The sequence below is a fragment of the Saimiri boliviensis genome, chromosome 8 (assembly GCF_048565385.1).
Source record: "Saimiri boliviensis isolate mSaiBol1 chromosome 8, mSaiBol1.pri, whole genome shotgun sequence".
Classification (NCBI taxonomy): domain Eukaryota; kingdom Metazoa; phylum Chordata; class Mammalia; order Primates; family Cebidae; genus Saimiri; species Saimiri boliviensis.
Window position 1 is genome coordinate 41,725,565 of NC_133456.1, and position 15,862 is coordinate 41,741,426.

The 15,862-nt window shown below is 38.7% G+C and overlaps 1 protein-coding gene across 1 annotated transcript in view; it reads left to right on the plus strand.

The window, feature by feature from the left end:
* Window positions 1-15,862, plus strand: part of MORC1 (MORC family CW-type zinc finger 1) — a 168,890-nt gene that overhangs the window by 125,839 nt on the left and 27,189 nt on the right. The window contains 1 exon segment of the mRNA XM_074405314.1: window positions 12,201-12,270. Within this exon segment, the coding sequence (XP_074261415.1) occupies window positions 12,201-12,270 (70 nt within the window).

Below are 15,862 nucleotides of genomic sequence, written 5' to 3' on the forward strand. Positions count from 1 at the left end.
AGGTATGTGGTATGATTTATTTGTGTTCCTGTGATCCTAGCAGGATGTCTGTTTCCATACTGATGGTGTCTAATTAACTTGGATAAATATGTATTATCCAGAGATGCACATTAATTTCTGTTTGGCTGTAGTTGCAATAATTCAAGTAGGAAATAATTGCTCCTCAATGCTGTCTGTCTGTATTTTCTTAAACCTAGAAATTAAAAAAAGATCATCCCATTCCCCATGCTCCTTTCTAGTTATCTTCTAATTATAGCATGTGTCTGTGTACACGTGTGAGTGTATGTGCCCCTGTGTCTATCAAATTTCAAGAAGGAAGGCTCTCAGTGCTAATGGTGGTACAGGAGGTTGTCACTTAAAGAAGAATAATTACCTACCGCAAAGGACTCTCTCCCCTGACCCCCAAAGGTGGTATTTATTATTTTGGTAAATTTACTGAATGTGGGACCCAGGGTCTTATTTATAGGTATAAGAGACTAAGAAATATGGCATGTTCAGCATACCAAAGAAACTTCATCTCACAGGGATGACTTCACATCCAATTTATCCAAATTCATGAAACTATTGTATTATAGCATGATGTCAGTTTAGTCATTTAAAAGATAAATACAGCCTCAGTTCAACTGGAAGGCACATATTGACCTAAGCTATGCGTTCTGTCCCTTTATGCCAATCTGCATGGGCTGGCCAATTATAATCTGACAGTTGCTAGTGAGCTAGGTGCCTGAATATGTAAAAGGCGTCCAGCTAAGACAGCCTGCTGTGTCCACCTCCCAAGGAGACATGACAGAGATGATGGTACCAATGCAACCATAATACTAAAAGGGTACTGACTCAGGGAACCTTTGCCCGTGCCTGACTATGCTCCTATAACTGTATTTTTTTTCATGCTTTCTGGAGAATAACTCCATTCTGATTAGCAGACTTGTTTTGCTATATTAATAAATATCTGTCAGCCTGCCTTTTGAAAGGATTTTTTTTTTTTTTCATATTAAGGCACTTTAGTTTTCTCTGTTCCATGTTTCAGGCAACATCTCACTCTGGTTCTTGTGCTAATACTAATGCAATTTCAAGTGAAATGAAAAAAAGTATTGGTTACTTTCCAGATCCATATTTAACCCAACCATTGCTGATTATTTCAGCCATGTGATCATTCATTCTCCAAAATTACCTCACTGTTGTGGCCTACTGTTACATTTTATTTGTTTTCCTAACTTCTTCCCTCCCTGTCCCCACTGAGCCCCTCAATTCTTGACTGAATGTTCTTCTTATTGCTTTTGCTCTAAGGCCTGTGGTCTATTGAAGAAATTTTTTTTATTTTACCTTTTAAATTTTTCAAGACAGAGTCTGTTTCCCCTAGGCTGGAGTGCAGTGGTATAGTCTTCGCTCATGGCAAGCAATTCTCTTGCCTCAGCCTCCCGAGTAGCTGGAATTACATGCGTCACCACACCCAGCTAATTTTTGTACTTTTAATACAGATGGGGTTTTGCCATGTTGGCCAGACTGGCCCGAACTCCTGGCCTCAAGTGACCCACCCACCTTGGCCTCCCAAAGTGGTGGGATCACAGGCGTGAGCCACCGTGCCCAACCTTACTGAAGCAATTTTTTTAAAACCACATTCTTCTTGTTTCCTCTTTTCCCAGAGGAATAATCTTTATTTTCGGATCGTTTTTAACGTCTGGCACTTTGTTCTGCACCATGCCTCCCATTTGACATGCTCCAAGTCGTTCATGGGGTGTGGGGCTTCATTTGTCCCATCTCCAGTTGCTTCAGCTCATATACTTCATTGATATTGCTTCCACAGCATGTTTTCTTTTTGATATTAATTTATGGTTGGTCTTGTAGCCAGTGCGGGCCATTCATTTTCAAAGTCCATGCAATGAGCATGTTCTTGGCAAGACCTTACACATCACTTGGAGCTGTAGAAGTTTCCAACTGGGATTTGGTTAAAGCTTCAGGCATTTTCTGGAGATTAAAAAACTGGCAGGAAAATAATGAAGAGTTTTTCTTTAAAAAATCTTAATCCTCATCAAAATGCTCTAGATAGCCTCTCAGTTGGACCTTTGGAGACATTTGCTGTGGGATTCTGCACTTTAGCAAACTTTTTATTTTTCATAATCTCGTTAGCACAACTACAGCTCTCTCCACCATTTTAGGGTAACTAAGGTGGTCCTTTTTTTTTTTTTTTTTTTTTTTTTAACCTCTGACGCTATAAAGCTGAATTATCCAGAAATTTTAGTGTGTGTGCGCACATGCGCACAGCCGTCATATTCCAGTAGTCAGTCTTTTCACTTTCTGTGTGGCCATGATGAAATTCAGGTACTGTTCTTCCCATGTTTCCTATCTCTTCTCACCTGATAACCTGAGGCAAGTACTCTTTCACCCCTATTTTACAGATGGGGAAAATTAAACTAGCTAAAGATCACACTGCCAGGAAGTGGGCACCTTGAGCCCCAGCTGTTTGACTTGGCTCCCTCTTGTGTAATCACTCCTCATTCTGACATCTCCTTTTACCTCCTACCTCCATAGCTGGCCCCTACATTAATTCAATCAGCCCATTCCACTCGGGTCAGGTGAAGCACATGAATACACTTTACTCAGGCATGAGGGTTTCAAGGTCCACCTCTATACTGCATTGGCTAACATTTAGCATTTTGGCTTGTGTTTCGAAAGTTTTTTTAGATGGGCACCTCCTGTCAAGTGTCTTGAATCAATTTTAAAGGACCAATCCATCATCCACGCCTTGCCCAGATTCAGCTCTCTTTAGCCCATTTCTCTCCGTATCCACCCTAAATCCGACCTAAACGATGTATTAATAGTTATTTTCTTCTAAGACCTAGCTTTTGTCCTTCTAGTCAACCTAGAGTCCAGTCACAGTTATGAGGCTCATCTCCTTGGGGTCTCCACTAATTCCTGGCTTCTAAAAAAAGAAAGCATTTTTCTTGTCCAAGATTATCACTCTAGTAATATGGTTGTGGTCACCAACCCCTTCCATGAGCTGTTGTTGCTTTACCTTTGGCCTCCAGAAAATCTTATTATTTTCTATCTTACATGCTCAGAACACATGTCCTGCTGTCTCTTTAAATGAATAGTGGGTATTCTGAACTTTTTCTGTCTCAGGCATTTCCAAACCCATGTGTAAAGTTCAAATTTGTCCCAATTAATCCCAGATGGGAAGGAAGTAGAAATTGTTGTTGTTGTTGTTGTTAAATCACATCTTTTATAGATATGCCAGCCTTTATCAGGAGAATCAGTGTCTGAGTAGATATTGCTATAGTTCTGCTCTTATTGGAATAGTGCCCTGTGGTACTCCTGTAATTAAGGGTTTGTTTAGATTTAGTTGCAAACTCCTGTGCACTGCTATGTGATAAATTGGCAGTCCAACTTTGCTCCAGGCAAACTCCATACCACCCTGGATCTGGGAGTGAATCTGGTATTTTCCGTGCCTCTCCAAAGTGATGCAGTCTGATCAGCTGTTTCTACACAATGCTTCATAAAAACTTTAAAAGTAAAAATGGAACAATGGGATTACAGTATCTCACATCCTATCAAAGTTACATCACCAGATGAGAGGTAAGAAGTAACCACACAGATTAAACATCCTAGGGGATCTATTCTGAAAGGTGACTGGGAAGATTAGGTTTCCAGACCACAGTAGAGGGTCAGAAAAGCTAACGATCAATCTGAAGAGAGACGCAAAACTGAGGAACACCAGGGAAGTGAAATTACCAATGCCAGCAGTTAGAGAAGTTGAATAGCAATAATGTGCTGAGGCTCCAGACAGAGCGATAAAAGTACTAACTTTATTTAAAAACATATGTACATGCTTTTTTTTTCATCCTGAACACACACTCCAAACTGACATTGTAGAAATTTTCTAAGTCTTTTTTTTTTTTTTTTTTTTTTTTTTTGAGATGGAGTTTCGCTCTTGTTACCCAGGCTGGAGTGCAATGGCACGATCTCGGCTCACCACAACCTCTGCCTCCTGGGTTCAGGCAATTCTCCTGCCTCAGCCTCCTAAGTAGCTGGGATTACAGGCATGCGCCACCATGCCCAGCTAATTTTTTGTATTTTTAGTAGAGACGGGGTTTCACCATGTTGACCAGGACGGTCTCGATCTCTTGACCTCGTGATCCACCCACCTCGGCCTCCCAAAGTGCTGGGATTACAGGCTTGAGCCACCGCGCCCGGCCCGAAATTTTCTAATTCTAACATGAAGCAACATACACCTTTCTCATAAATACTGTTCTTTGTTGTTTATTCATATTTTATAATAATAATCTTTCAGGTACTATACTGAATGTCAGAGGAAAACCCAGATTTGCGAAGACATGGAATAATATGTATGGTGTGGTTATAGTAAGGTTAGAATAGACCTTCTATTTAATAACCAGGAACCATGTATTTTTTTTTTTATTTGGACTGACTAGCCCTTTTGTCCTCTGTGGTTATTTAAGCCTTCTTTTGGCTTACAGCTGTCCTCAAGAGTATACTGACAGAGGGATCTGTTTCATTTTCTCAATCTATAGATATTTTTAAACATTTGATGTCCAGATCGCCACTGACAAAAGTATTTCAAGAGTTTGGCAATGAAACCTCAGCCATTATGAAACATGTATCCTCTGGTATCTAGAACAGAACACTTTCTGGGGCTCAAGAAAGACATATAGCAATGAGTGGATGGAACCATCTTCCTGTCTCAGAAATAAGCTAAGTCATTTACCAGTTGTACTGGTCAGCTCTTTGGGGAAGCTTTCAAAAGAGGCAGATTCCAGCTTAGAAAAAGCATCAATGCACTCTGAATCCCTGACATCATTAACAGGGCCTTCATAGTATGTTATAAAACCTGGAGAACATCCAGAAGAGTGATGAGTTGCTACGGTGTCTAGGTTTATGTTTTATGGTGGCCAAAACAAATGAAAAACAACTATAAGTACTGTTTTTGGTATAAGTATATACCAAATATATAAGATAATGAATCATGACAATGAGACTGAAAAGGTGACAAAGTAACCCAGAAGCAGATAGAAAAGAAAAACAAAAACCTTGCAAAATTAGTCCCTAAATCAACTGCATTCACCCTAGATATACATCATTTTTCTGACTCCCAACAGAATGGCTTTTTTAAAATAGAATACTGCACTGGCAGTACAATAACATAATTTCAGATTATTGAAGTTGCCTTAATTTCAAAAGTAGGTGATTTCTCACCAGCTTTGCTCCTGGTTGATGATGCTACCATTGACTCTTTATGAATCTGTAAAATGCTGTGATGGTTGATAATAATACTAGACACATGGGAAGCCCTCTTACAAGATGCAAACCAGAGCTGCCCTGAGGGAATAGTCCTCCACAGGATTGTTCATCAACTCTCCAGCAAATGTACAGAGAAACACAACAACAATGTGTGATATGTCCCTGACCTAAAGGAAAACCTTGTGGATGACTTACAAGGAATTTAAATATTCAAGTGCTAGAGTGTGAACTACCAGCACCCTGAGCTAATTAATCAAAACGAATTTATTGAATAATACTATGTTCAAGATTTTGAGGGACACCAAAAAAGTCAAGTATCTGATTTCTGTGCTGAAGGAATAAAAAATTGGAAGACAATTTTACAACACCATTGGGTAGTATATTATGTTATGGAAAGGATACAGGCTCTACACTGTGGAGGCTTTACACTGAGCAGCTGACCCAGGCTCCAATTCAGACCTCCATGAGGTTTGTCAGTTGTGTCAAATTTTGATATTCTGTTTTCTTGTATATAAAATGAGAGCAGTAATGCTATCTATTTTCAAGGTTATGAGAATTATATTCATGATAGAATGAAAATAATTATTTGCATTATAAAAAGCTTTTAAAGCCACCTTCTGTAATTCTAAAGAAGAAAAAGTCAGCCTTTATTGGTGAGCTAGATGAATGAAAATTGAGAAAGTAAAAATCTTTATGGAAAAAAATAGCCAAAGAGTGAACTTATGGGGAAGACAGAAGGGGAGAGGTACTGCCAGAAGTGAAGAAACCTGGAGCTGCAGAACTGGAGAAGCCGCAGGTGGGCAGAGAGAGATGAGGCAGTTAGCAGATGAAGAAGTTAAAAAATAGACATTTAATTATAATTTTAAGTTGATTTTTTTTGCTACATGTAATCATTTCCTCCATTTTCCAACATAATCTTTAGTAAAATCTGTACATTTATCAAAGCTGTATAGAGTTGGATTTGTTTTTGGGAGATGGAGCCAAATTTTGAGTTTTGCTTGGAAGGATCAAGGTAAGAATCTAAGGCTGCTGTAGGGTCCCAGTCTTATCTGGGTCATATAGATGTTTCTTGACTATTGATAACAGTAGGAATAGTCAACTGTATACAACTTACTGTTAATAGTTATTTAGAGGAAGAAAGAATATGTGCTGGAGTAATAACAAAAAAGATGTTTTGGGAAGAGTGGGATGTATACTTGTCTTTATAAGTTATGGATAAAACTTTTAAGAAAGGAAGAGAAGAGAGAAGCCATTCCAGGTAGAACATTTACATGGCAGAGATGTGGAAGCAAGAGTGCATATGGTAAGTCTAGGGAATTCTGAAGAGAACATTTTGAGTATAATAAGGGATATTTGTTAAGAAATACTTAAATTGTGTCTGGATAACTTAGAATCACATTGAGAAGAGCTTTGAAAGACAGATAAAGATTCTGTGCTTGAGATACTAAGCATGCAGGACCTGAGCTTTGAAAGACAGATAAAGATTCTGTGCTTGAGATACTAAGCATGCAGGACCTATGGGATGGTTTTAAGAAGGAACATCTAATCATGGGTATTTTGTTTAAAAAATTAATCAGATTTGGATAATGGCTTGGGTTGTAAAGAGAAGAAAGTAAAGACCAACAAAAAAGAGTGGGATGATGCTGCCTGAAAATTGTAGTATAGGATGACAAGAAAAACTTAAGAAATTGTGGAAGTAAGGTAGTACAGCTTGCTAAGAAGTATGGAGAACGAAATAATGAAAGCAGTTCTGCAATGGCAATCTGGAACAAAAGCCAGTACTATGAATAGAATGGAGTTCATTGACGGGAATCTGGCCAAGTAGTCAAAGATGGGACTGAGGATTTGAAGTTTCAGCAAGACATTCACGTGTAACGGTCATGAGATCAGTTGGAAATAACTGGAGCAAACTTGAAAAATTAGGGTTGATGTGCCGAGATAAGCCATTGTTTGCATGAAGTGTGATAGCCTAACTCCAGAGATTTTAACAGGTACCATGAGAAGTTGAGAACAGACAGAAAAAGGATAAACTACCAGAGAGAGTTGAAACAGAGAAGGCTGTAAAGATCAAGAGAAGAAAGAATTCCAAGAGACATCTTCATGCTTCCTTAACTCTCACCGCTACTCAGGCCCAAACCTGGGAATCATCCTGAATTTCTCTCCTTCTTTCTCATCCTGCTTTTGCTGATCAATCTTTAGACATACAACGTATTCTACCACCTCCATAGCTGCCACTCTGGCCATCACACTGACATCTCTTACCCGGACTACAGCAGTACTCCTATGAATCATCTCGTTGTCTCTCTTGGCCACCACAGTCTAAAAATCTGAGTACGCCATCTAGAATATGTCATATTATGTCATTCGCCTACTCAGAACCCTTGCATGGCTGTTGCTTATACTTAGAACAAAATTCAGTGTTCTTGCTGTGGCCCCCAAAGCCCTAGATGTCCTGACCTGATAACTTTTGAGGCTGCAGACCCCACTGCTCATTCCTTCTCTTCGTCCACTGTGGCCACTCTGACCATAGTTGGCCTCCAGTACCCTAAGGGATATTAAATAAAAGGGTAAATAAATAATATAATATTAGGTCATATAAATTCTGTGAAGAAAAATAATACAGGTAAGAGAGACAGAAACATAAGCCTAAGTATTTTCCTTTATCATTCATATACCTGTACTCCACCACCCAGACCACCCCGTCACCACTGTCAGCAACAAACATGTATTTTCATGACTTGATTTTTTAAACTTTTTTCTTTTATTCTCTGAATATCTTGAACATCACTCACTGTCCTAGACAATGGGGGTCCAGCAGGGGAAAAAACAGACAATCCTCCCTGCCTTTGTGGAGCTTCCATTCTAGTGGGGAGGATCATTCAAGAGAGATGATGAATAAGTAAATACGGTGCATGGTAGATAATAACAAGTATCAGGGAGAAAAAGAAAGCAAAGGACGGGAATGGGAAGTATCTGTGTTGCAGGTGGTGAACAGGAGTTGCAATTTTAGGTAGCGTGACCACGGATGGCCCCACTAATGGAATGCTTAGGCAAGACTAGGGAAAAGCTGGGGCAACAAGCAAGTCTATAGTAAACAACAAGCCAAAGACTTGAGAGGAGTGTGCCTGGCATATTTGTCAAAGAGCTGCTAGAGGCAAATGGAGGATGTGGGATGAGAACAGAGCAGTGAGGGGGTCAGATTATGCAGGATCTTACATCACTCTCTCTCACCTGTGTTATTTTTCTTCTCAGAACTTCCATTACTTGACAATATATTACATGTTTATCTTTTTATTGATTGAATATAGAAAAGTCATTCCATAAAGGCAGGTATATAAGTCCATTTTCATACTGCTATGAAGAAATATCTGAGAATGGATAATTTATAAAGAGAAAGAGGTTCCACATGGCTGGGGAGGCCTCACAATCATGGTAGAAGGCAAAAGAAGAACAAAGTCATGTCTTACATGACAGCAGGCAAGAGAACCTGTGTGGGGAACTCCCCTTGTAAAATCATCAGATCTTCTGAGACTTATTCACTGTCACAAGAACAGCATGGGAAAAGCACACCGCCATGATTCAATTACCTCCTACCGGGTGCCTCCCACGACACATGAGATTGTGGGAGCTACAATTCAAGTTGAGATTTGGGTGGGGACATAGCCAAACCATATCAGGAGGACTTTGAACTTTTCACTGTAATAGTACCTGGTCCACACCAGGAACCCAATGTTATTGAATAAATTATTGAGTGAAGGGGAAGGCCTGGAACATAATGTTAACCATGACGAGCACAAACAGAAAGGGTCTTTGAAGTTGCTGGAAAGGTATTTACTGGTCTCATAGCCTTTATGGATTCTTCATCATAATAAGTGCTTGACGTAGGTTTTGAGGGATAAAGGAGTAGAAGTAGTCAGATAAAGTGATATAATCCAGTTTTTAAGCTTCCTTAACAACAATGAAATTAAATAGGTGTTGCACAGCTGCCTGTGGTGTGTTCTTTTTTTCCTCTGACTTACTTATTATTTATTTATCTTCTTAAGTAGATACTTTACAAAATTGAGCGTGTGGTATTACGTTAATCGTTGCATCCCTTGAAGAACTGACAAATCCCACCCTGCTCATTGTTAACATAATTTTAATTAAGACGTCTTAAACTCCATGCTAAGACTTAACTATAATCTCATTTGCTTTGTCTGAGGTGTTGTCTATTTCGTGATATAGGTAAAAATCTCAGGCAAGAGATTTCCTCCAACTTCAGAATATGAGACACAGCTAAGCTTAAGTGACCGAAGAACATTTCTGTAATGAAACCAATTAATGTAAATGAAAGACCTTTGTAAGTAAGATCAAGTATACAAGTCATGTAATTGAAAAAACAGCTGTGTTTTCTTGTCTCATTTTGAAAAAAATAAGACCCTCAGCTATATTGTAATAGAAGGCAGCATCCTATAAAATCAGATTTATACAATGTTATTTCAAAGAAAATACTGTAGGCTTTAAATCATTTATCTAAAAATCTTTTAAACATTTCTATGCTTTCAATATAAAGAATAAGGATAATAAAGCAAAGGAAGAATAAATTTTTTATTTTATAGAGATGGCAGAGCTTTGTACATACAAGTCACATTTTTGGAGTAAGGGGGCTTATCTGATCCTAGTAAAAACAGCCCTAACCAGACAGAGCTCAAAGCAGAGAACTAAACAATATAATGCAAACATAATTAATTTTGTGAGGCTGCATTAATAACACCAAGAACAAAATTTCTCTTCTGGGAGTGCTGTCATTTTCTTGAATCTTGGATACTTTCATCTTGTCTGATTTCGTCATAGAAGAAAGTTCCCAAAGAAAATTAACACATTTTGATATAATCATCATGGATTATAACGAAGTGCTTATAATGAAAGGCATCAAATAGTTCTTCTCATAAGCTTATCTTGTGGTTCCTATTAGCTGTTGTTGAAAATAGTCTATGCTGTTTATAAACTGGTTGGAAAAATCTTTAGTCCGAAGTTGGAGACACTTAGTATCATGTAGATTTTCCTTACATATCAGCGCATCAGAAGAAAACTTTAAATTTTATGTTCATCAGAAGAAAAAAACATGCATTTTAAAGTCACTTTCAAGATTTTTGCAAAATGAATCTTTAAGAAATGTGCATTTTGATTACTTCCTGGGGCAGGTGTTTATTTACAATTTAAGTACAATTTTTTTTTTTTTAAATAGACTAAAGTAGCTTAGAAGTAGTCTTATTTATTTCTCCCTTATCCATAAGGCTTTTCTTGCTCTTGATTTAGGTGAAATGGAAAATGGCAATGATAGACAGCCACATAGTTATTTTGTTACTAGGCTCCCTGTGTGCCCATTTAACCTACTTCCTGAGAGAGCACAGTTTCCGGAATGCTGTGTAAAAATACTCCTTTGTTTCCTGGAAGGGGAAAAAAGAGAGTTGATATCCTCTTTAGACCACATTTGTTTAGCAGGTTAGAAGGGGCATGAAAGATGAAGGATGAGCAAACTTCACAATGAGCAAACCTCAAGAAGACTGACAGCTCCCTATCTTCCATGAGGCAACAGAGTTGGGGACATGGTTGCATCTGTATCAGTGTGTGTTCACGGGTCTTCAGAGCAAGGAGCAGACAGGAGCTTTTGCCTTCTGCTTGCCTTCTTCATTTCCTTCCTTCCTTTCTTCATAACTGCCTGTTCCTACACCTTCTCACAGATTTACAAAATACACAGAAGGAGCATTCTGGGTGTCTACCTGAAGGCATAAACAGACACTTTCACTCTCTCTTTCTCTCTCATCTAAAGTATATTCACAAAGTGTAAGTCTGCTTTGTGTGAGTCCTGTAAAATGGATCCTAACAGGATTCCCAAAGTGATGATAGACCTGGCTTATGAATGGTGCACTCCACCCCTCAAATGTCCCCTGTCCATTCCCACCTTTTCAGCCCTGCAACCACACACAAACACATATATGTCCTCTCTCTTTCCAGGTGCAAGTAGCCCTCCTGGCCCCAGCAATCAACACATTAAGGCTCTGCAGCCCCTTTCAGGCAGTTTGCCTGGGATTCTGTTAGAAGATGAGATGTCCCATCCCCCAGTATTCCAGGTCAACTCCTCATCCTCTTCCCCATAGTCTTATTTATTATGTTTTAGGACTACAGGCCCCAGGCCCACACTCTCCAAAGTTTTCATGGCATGGATGCTGAACTCCTACTTTGTCTGCTTTGCAGCAACCAGAGGTACCCTAAGCTTCCTCAAAACAATAGAGGTGGCCGGGCACAGTGGCTCACGCCTGTAATCCCAGCACTTTGGGAGGCAGAGGTGGGTGGATCATGAGTTCAAGAGATCAAGACTATCTTGGCCAACATGGTGAAACCTCATTTCTACTAAAAAAAAATACAAAAATTAGCTGGCCATGGCAGTGCACACCTGTAGTCCCAGTTCTACTCAGGAGGCTGAGGCAGGAGAATCGCTTAAACCAGGGAGCTGGAGGTTGCAGTGAGCCGAGATCACACAACTGCATTCCAGTCTGGTGACAGAATGAGACTCCGTCTCAAAAAACAAACAAAAAAGAATAGAGGCTCAATGGTTGTTACTGGTGAATCAAATACTTGACCTACTTGTTGTAGACATCGTTATATCTGCGTGTGATATCGATTTTTAAAATAGCTGTACAAATATTAGTAGAAATACAAAAATCACTTTAAGGAAATCAAATGAGTAAACATGACTATGATAATGTAATCATCCTTGAAATATATGCTGTTTTCATTTTGAACATGTACCATTCGTTCCCTTTATAACAGGTGCATAACTTCACTGCTGCTAACATTATGATCTCTCTTCTGACGGGGGCACTGCCTTTCATAGTCTTTTATCAAGTTTATAATATGTCCTATCTTTTTGTACAGTTTTAAATAAAGAGCTTGTTTTTCAGGTTTCAGATAAAAGAAACACCGATGTTTCATTGAAACAAGAAAAAAAGGAAATTCCTCTTATAAACCAAGGTAAAACAAATCAGCTTGCATATCTATATCTGTGTCTATCTATATTAACTATAATGTTTGAAACGTTTTCAATATGGCTCGACAGCCTGATACATAGATCAGAAGTTTGTATTTTAAAAAATTGTTTGGATTTTAAAAAATTAGGTTTGTTTTTCTAGAAGTGAGAGGAGTAGAGAGAGGGTGAGCTGCCAACCTTGTATGTTTTGATGGGCAGAGAGACACTTTCTGGCTGAGGATAGTGTCCGCTACACTGCCACACTGCCTGAAATTTCCATAGACTTACACCATGCTCTGTTTTGAATTCTCTTTCTAATTTTGATTAGGATTGATACCAGGTCAATAATTTTCAAAAAGAGTTTTGAAAATTATTATTACATTTTTAATTATTACATTTTATATTTATATTTACATTTTATATTATTACATTTTATAATTACATTTGTAATTATTATTACATTTCAGAAGTTTTGAAAATTATGATGATGACAGTCCCTGTTTTTTTTTTTTTTTTTTTTTTTTTTTTATCTTTTAGTAACTTTCTGCTTTTCATGATTCTTCTGAGGTTCCTAAAAGTAGTTCAACAAACACATTATGCCCAGGGGATGTAATGTGTCTCAGATAAAAGACTTAAACTTATTTAAGGCATAAGTTGCCATCTTATAATATTCAATCCAGTAATAATTTCCTGGGTAGAGAAGATGAAAACAAACTGGATTCAAAGTATTTATTTCCTTAGTGTTCATTCATTGTTATTACTGTATTTCTTTTATTATGCACTCTAATATTATCATTATCGCATTCTCCTTATTTTAATATTATACCATTGGACTCAAGAAGCACATCCATTGTTTTCATTGCCTTTGTCTTATTTTGAAATAAGTTTTAAAGATCTTAGTCTTCTTAGTAAGTCTGAGCTCATTTGGTTTCATAATTCCCAATCCTTTTCTTTATGATCCATGTTGTGGTTTTATATTCTCCTTTGGTGGCATGTTCTTCCTTCCTTCTCTGTTGCTTAGGTAACCTAATCCGCTATTCATTCACAACTTTATGTTTGAACCCATTAGTGAGGTCCCTAAGAAATCATGCTTTTTCTTTTTCATCTTAATTACAATAATTTGCAATTCCACCATCAGGATTTCTTTGTAAGAGTATCTTAATTTTAAAGCCAGTCTTTTATAGACAGTTCAAACTACTGCTATGCTGTCAAATATGGTTCTGTCAGATTTCCAAATTGTACTAGAAAAAATTGCTAATACAATTTTATCCTAAAATTAATATTTAATTTTAAATACTCATCCTGGGTTTGGCAGGAAAAAATTGTGAAATGTTTTCAAATGACTATGATTTTGAATTAGCTGTTGGGTTAAAAAATTTCACTTTGCATTGCAAGTCACTGAGCAAAACCAATGCTGCCTACAGCATGGTTGGAAAACATCTCTTCATCCGTTCTTTTTCCTTAAAAGAGTCAGGCAGATACTCAGCCATTTACTCACCATAACTTTGCTTGTTGATGTCCTCTTCTACTTAGCCTTCAATAACCCTAAACTTGTTGGTAAATGTTTACTTAGTGGATCATGATGTCTGGACAGTAATAATAAAGACTTCTACATTCACTCATTGCTTATACTGACCTCAACACACTCTTAAAACAATTCAGATAGGGATCTAAGATGGCCAAATAGGAACAGCTCTGAAGTGCAGTTCCAAGCGAGAACAGCACAGAGGATGAGTGATCACCGCATTTCCAAATGAGTTATTACTGCCCACAGACCAGAGGATTCCTGGGCTGAAAAGCACCATGTGTTTCCAGCACAGCTGTTTCAGCCTGTGCAGCAGGTCTCCACACAAAAACTCATACAAATCTGGGCGGCCATTTCAACTGGCACCTGGAACACCTGGGAGACAGAGCCGCCCATTCAACTGAAAAAAAGGGGGCTGAAACAGAGAGCCAGGTGATCTGGTTCAGTGGGTTCCACCCCCCACAAAGACCCACAGTCTGAAACTCTCTGGATTGAGAGTTTTACAGCAAGTGCAGCTGGACCTGGGATGGTCCAACTCTGTGGAGGGAAGGTCTCCCACGATTACCGAGGCAGTCCACCACTACTGAGGCAGTCTGCCATTATTGAGGCAGTCCACTATTACAGAGGCTGTCGGTCATTATTGAGGCAGACTGCCATTACCGAGCTAGTTCTAACTATACCTCTATAAACAAAACCACAAGGAAGTTCACACAGCAGCTGGGCAGAGCCCACAGCAGCTCAGCAATGCCTCTGCTGGCAGACTATAACTAGGCTACCTCCTAGCTGGGCAGGGCATCTCTAAAAAAAGGCAGCAGCACATCAGGAATTTATAAATAAAGCCCCACCTTCCCAGGACAGAGCACCTGGGAAAAAAGGCAGTTATGAGTTCCACTGCAGCAGACTTAAATGTACCTGTCCAGAAGCTCTGAACAGAACAACGGAGGTCACAAGTCAGCACTTGAGCTCCTACAAGGGTCAGACTGTCTCCTTAAGCAGCTCCCTGACCCCTGTATATCCAAAGAGATACCTCATAAAGTAGAGCTGAGCCTGACATCTGGCAGTGGGAAATGTTAACACTCTACTGTCAGTATTAGACAGATCAATGAGACAGAAAATTAACAAGGATATCCAAGAATTGAACTCAGACCTGGACCAAGCAAACCTACTAGACATCTACAGAACTCTGCACCCCAAATCAGCAGGATATACATTCTTCTCAGCACCACATCACACCTACTCTAAAACTGACCACATAATTGGAAGTAAATCCCTCCTTAGCAAATGCAAAAGAACGGAAATCATAACAAACAGTCTCTCAGACCACAGTGCCATCAAATTAGAACTCAGGATTAAGAAACTAACTCAGAACCACACAACTTCATGGAAACTGAACAACTGGCTCTTGAATGTCGACTGGATAAACAATGAAATGAAGGCAGAAATAAAGATGTTCTTTGAAACCAATGAGAATGAAGACACAATGTACCAGAATCTCTGGGACACAATTAAAAGGAGTATCTAGAGGGAAATTTATAGCAATAAATGCCCACATGAGAAGCAAGGAAAGATCTAATACCAAGACCTTATCATCAAAATTGGAAGAGCTAGAGGAGCAAGATCAAAAAAACTCAAAAGCTAGCAGAAGGCAAGAAATAACTAAGGTCAGAGCAGAACTGAAGGAGATAGAGACACAAAAAAACCTTCAAAATATCAATAAATCTAGGAGCTGGGTTTTTGAAAAGATCAACAAAGTAGACCGCTAATCAGATTAATAAAAAAGAAGAGAGAAGAATCAAATAGATGCAATAAAAAATGATAAAGGGGAATCACCGCCGATTCCACAGAAATACAAACTACCATCAGAGATTACTACACACAACTCTATGCACATAAACCAGTAAACTTGGAAGAAATGGATAAATTCCTAGACACTTGCACCCTCCCAAGCATAAACCAAGAGGAAGTCGAAACCCTGAATAGACCAATAACAAGGGCTGAAGTTGAAGCAACAATTAATAGCCTACCAACCAAAAAAAGGCCAGGTCCAGATGGATTCACAGCCAAATTCTACC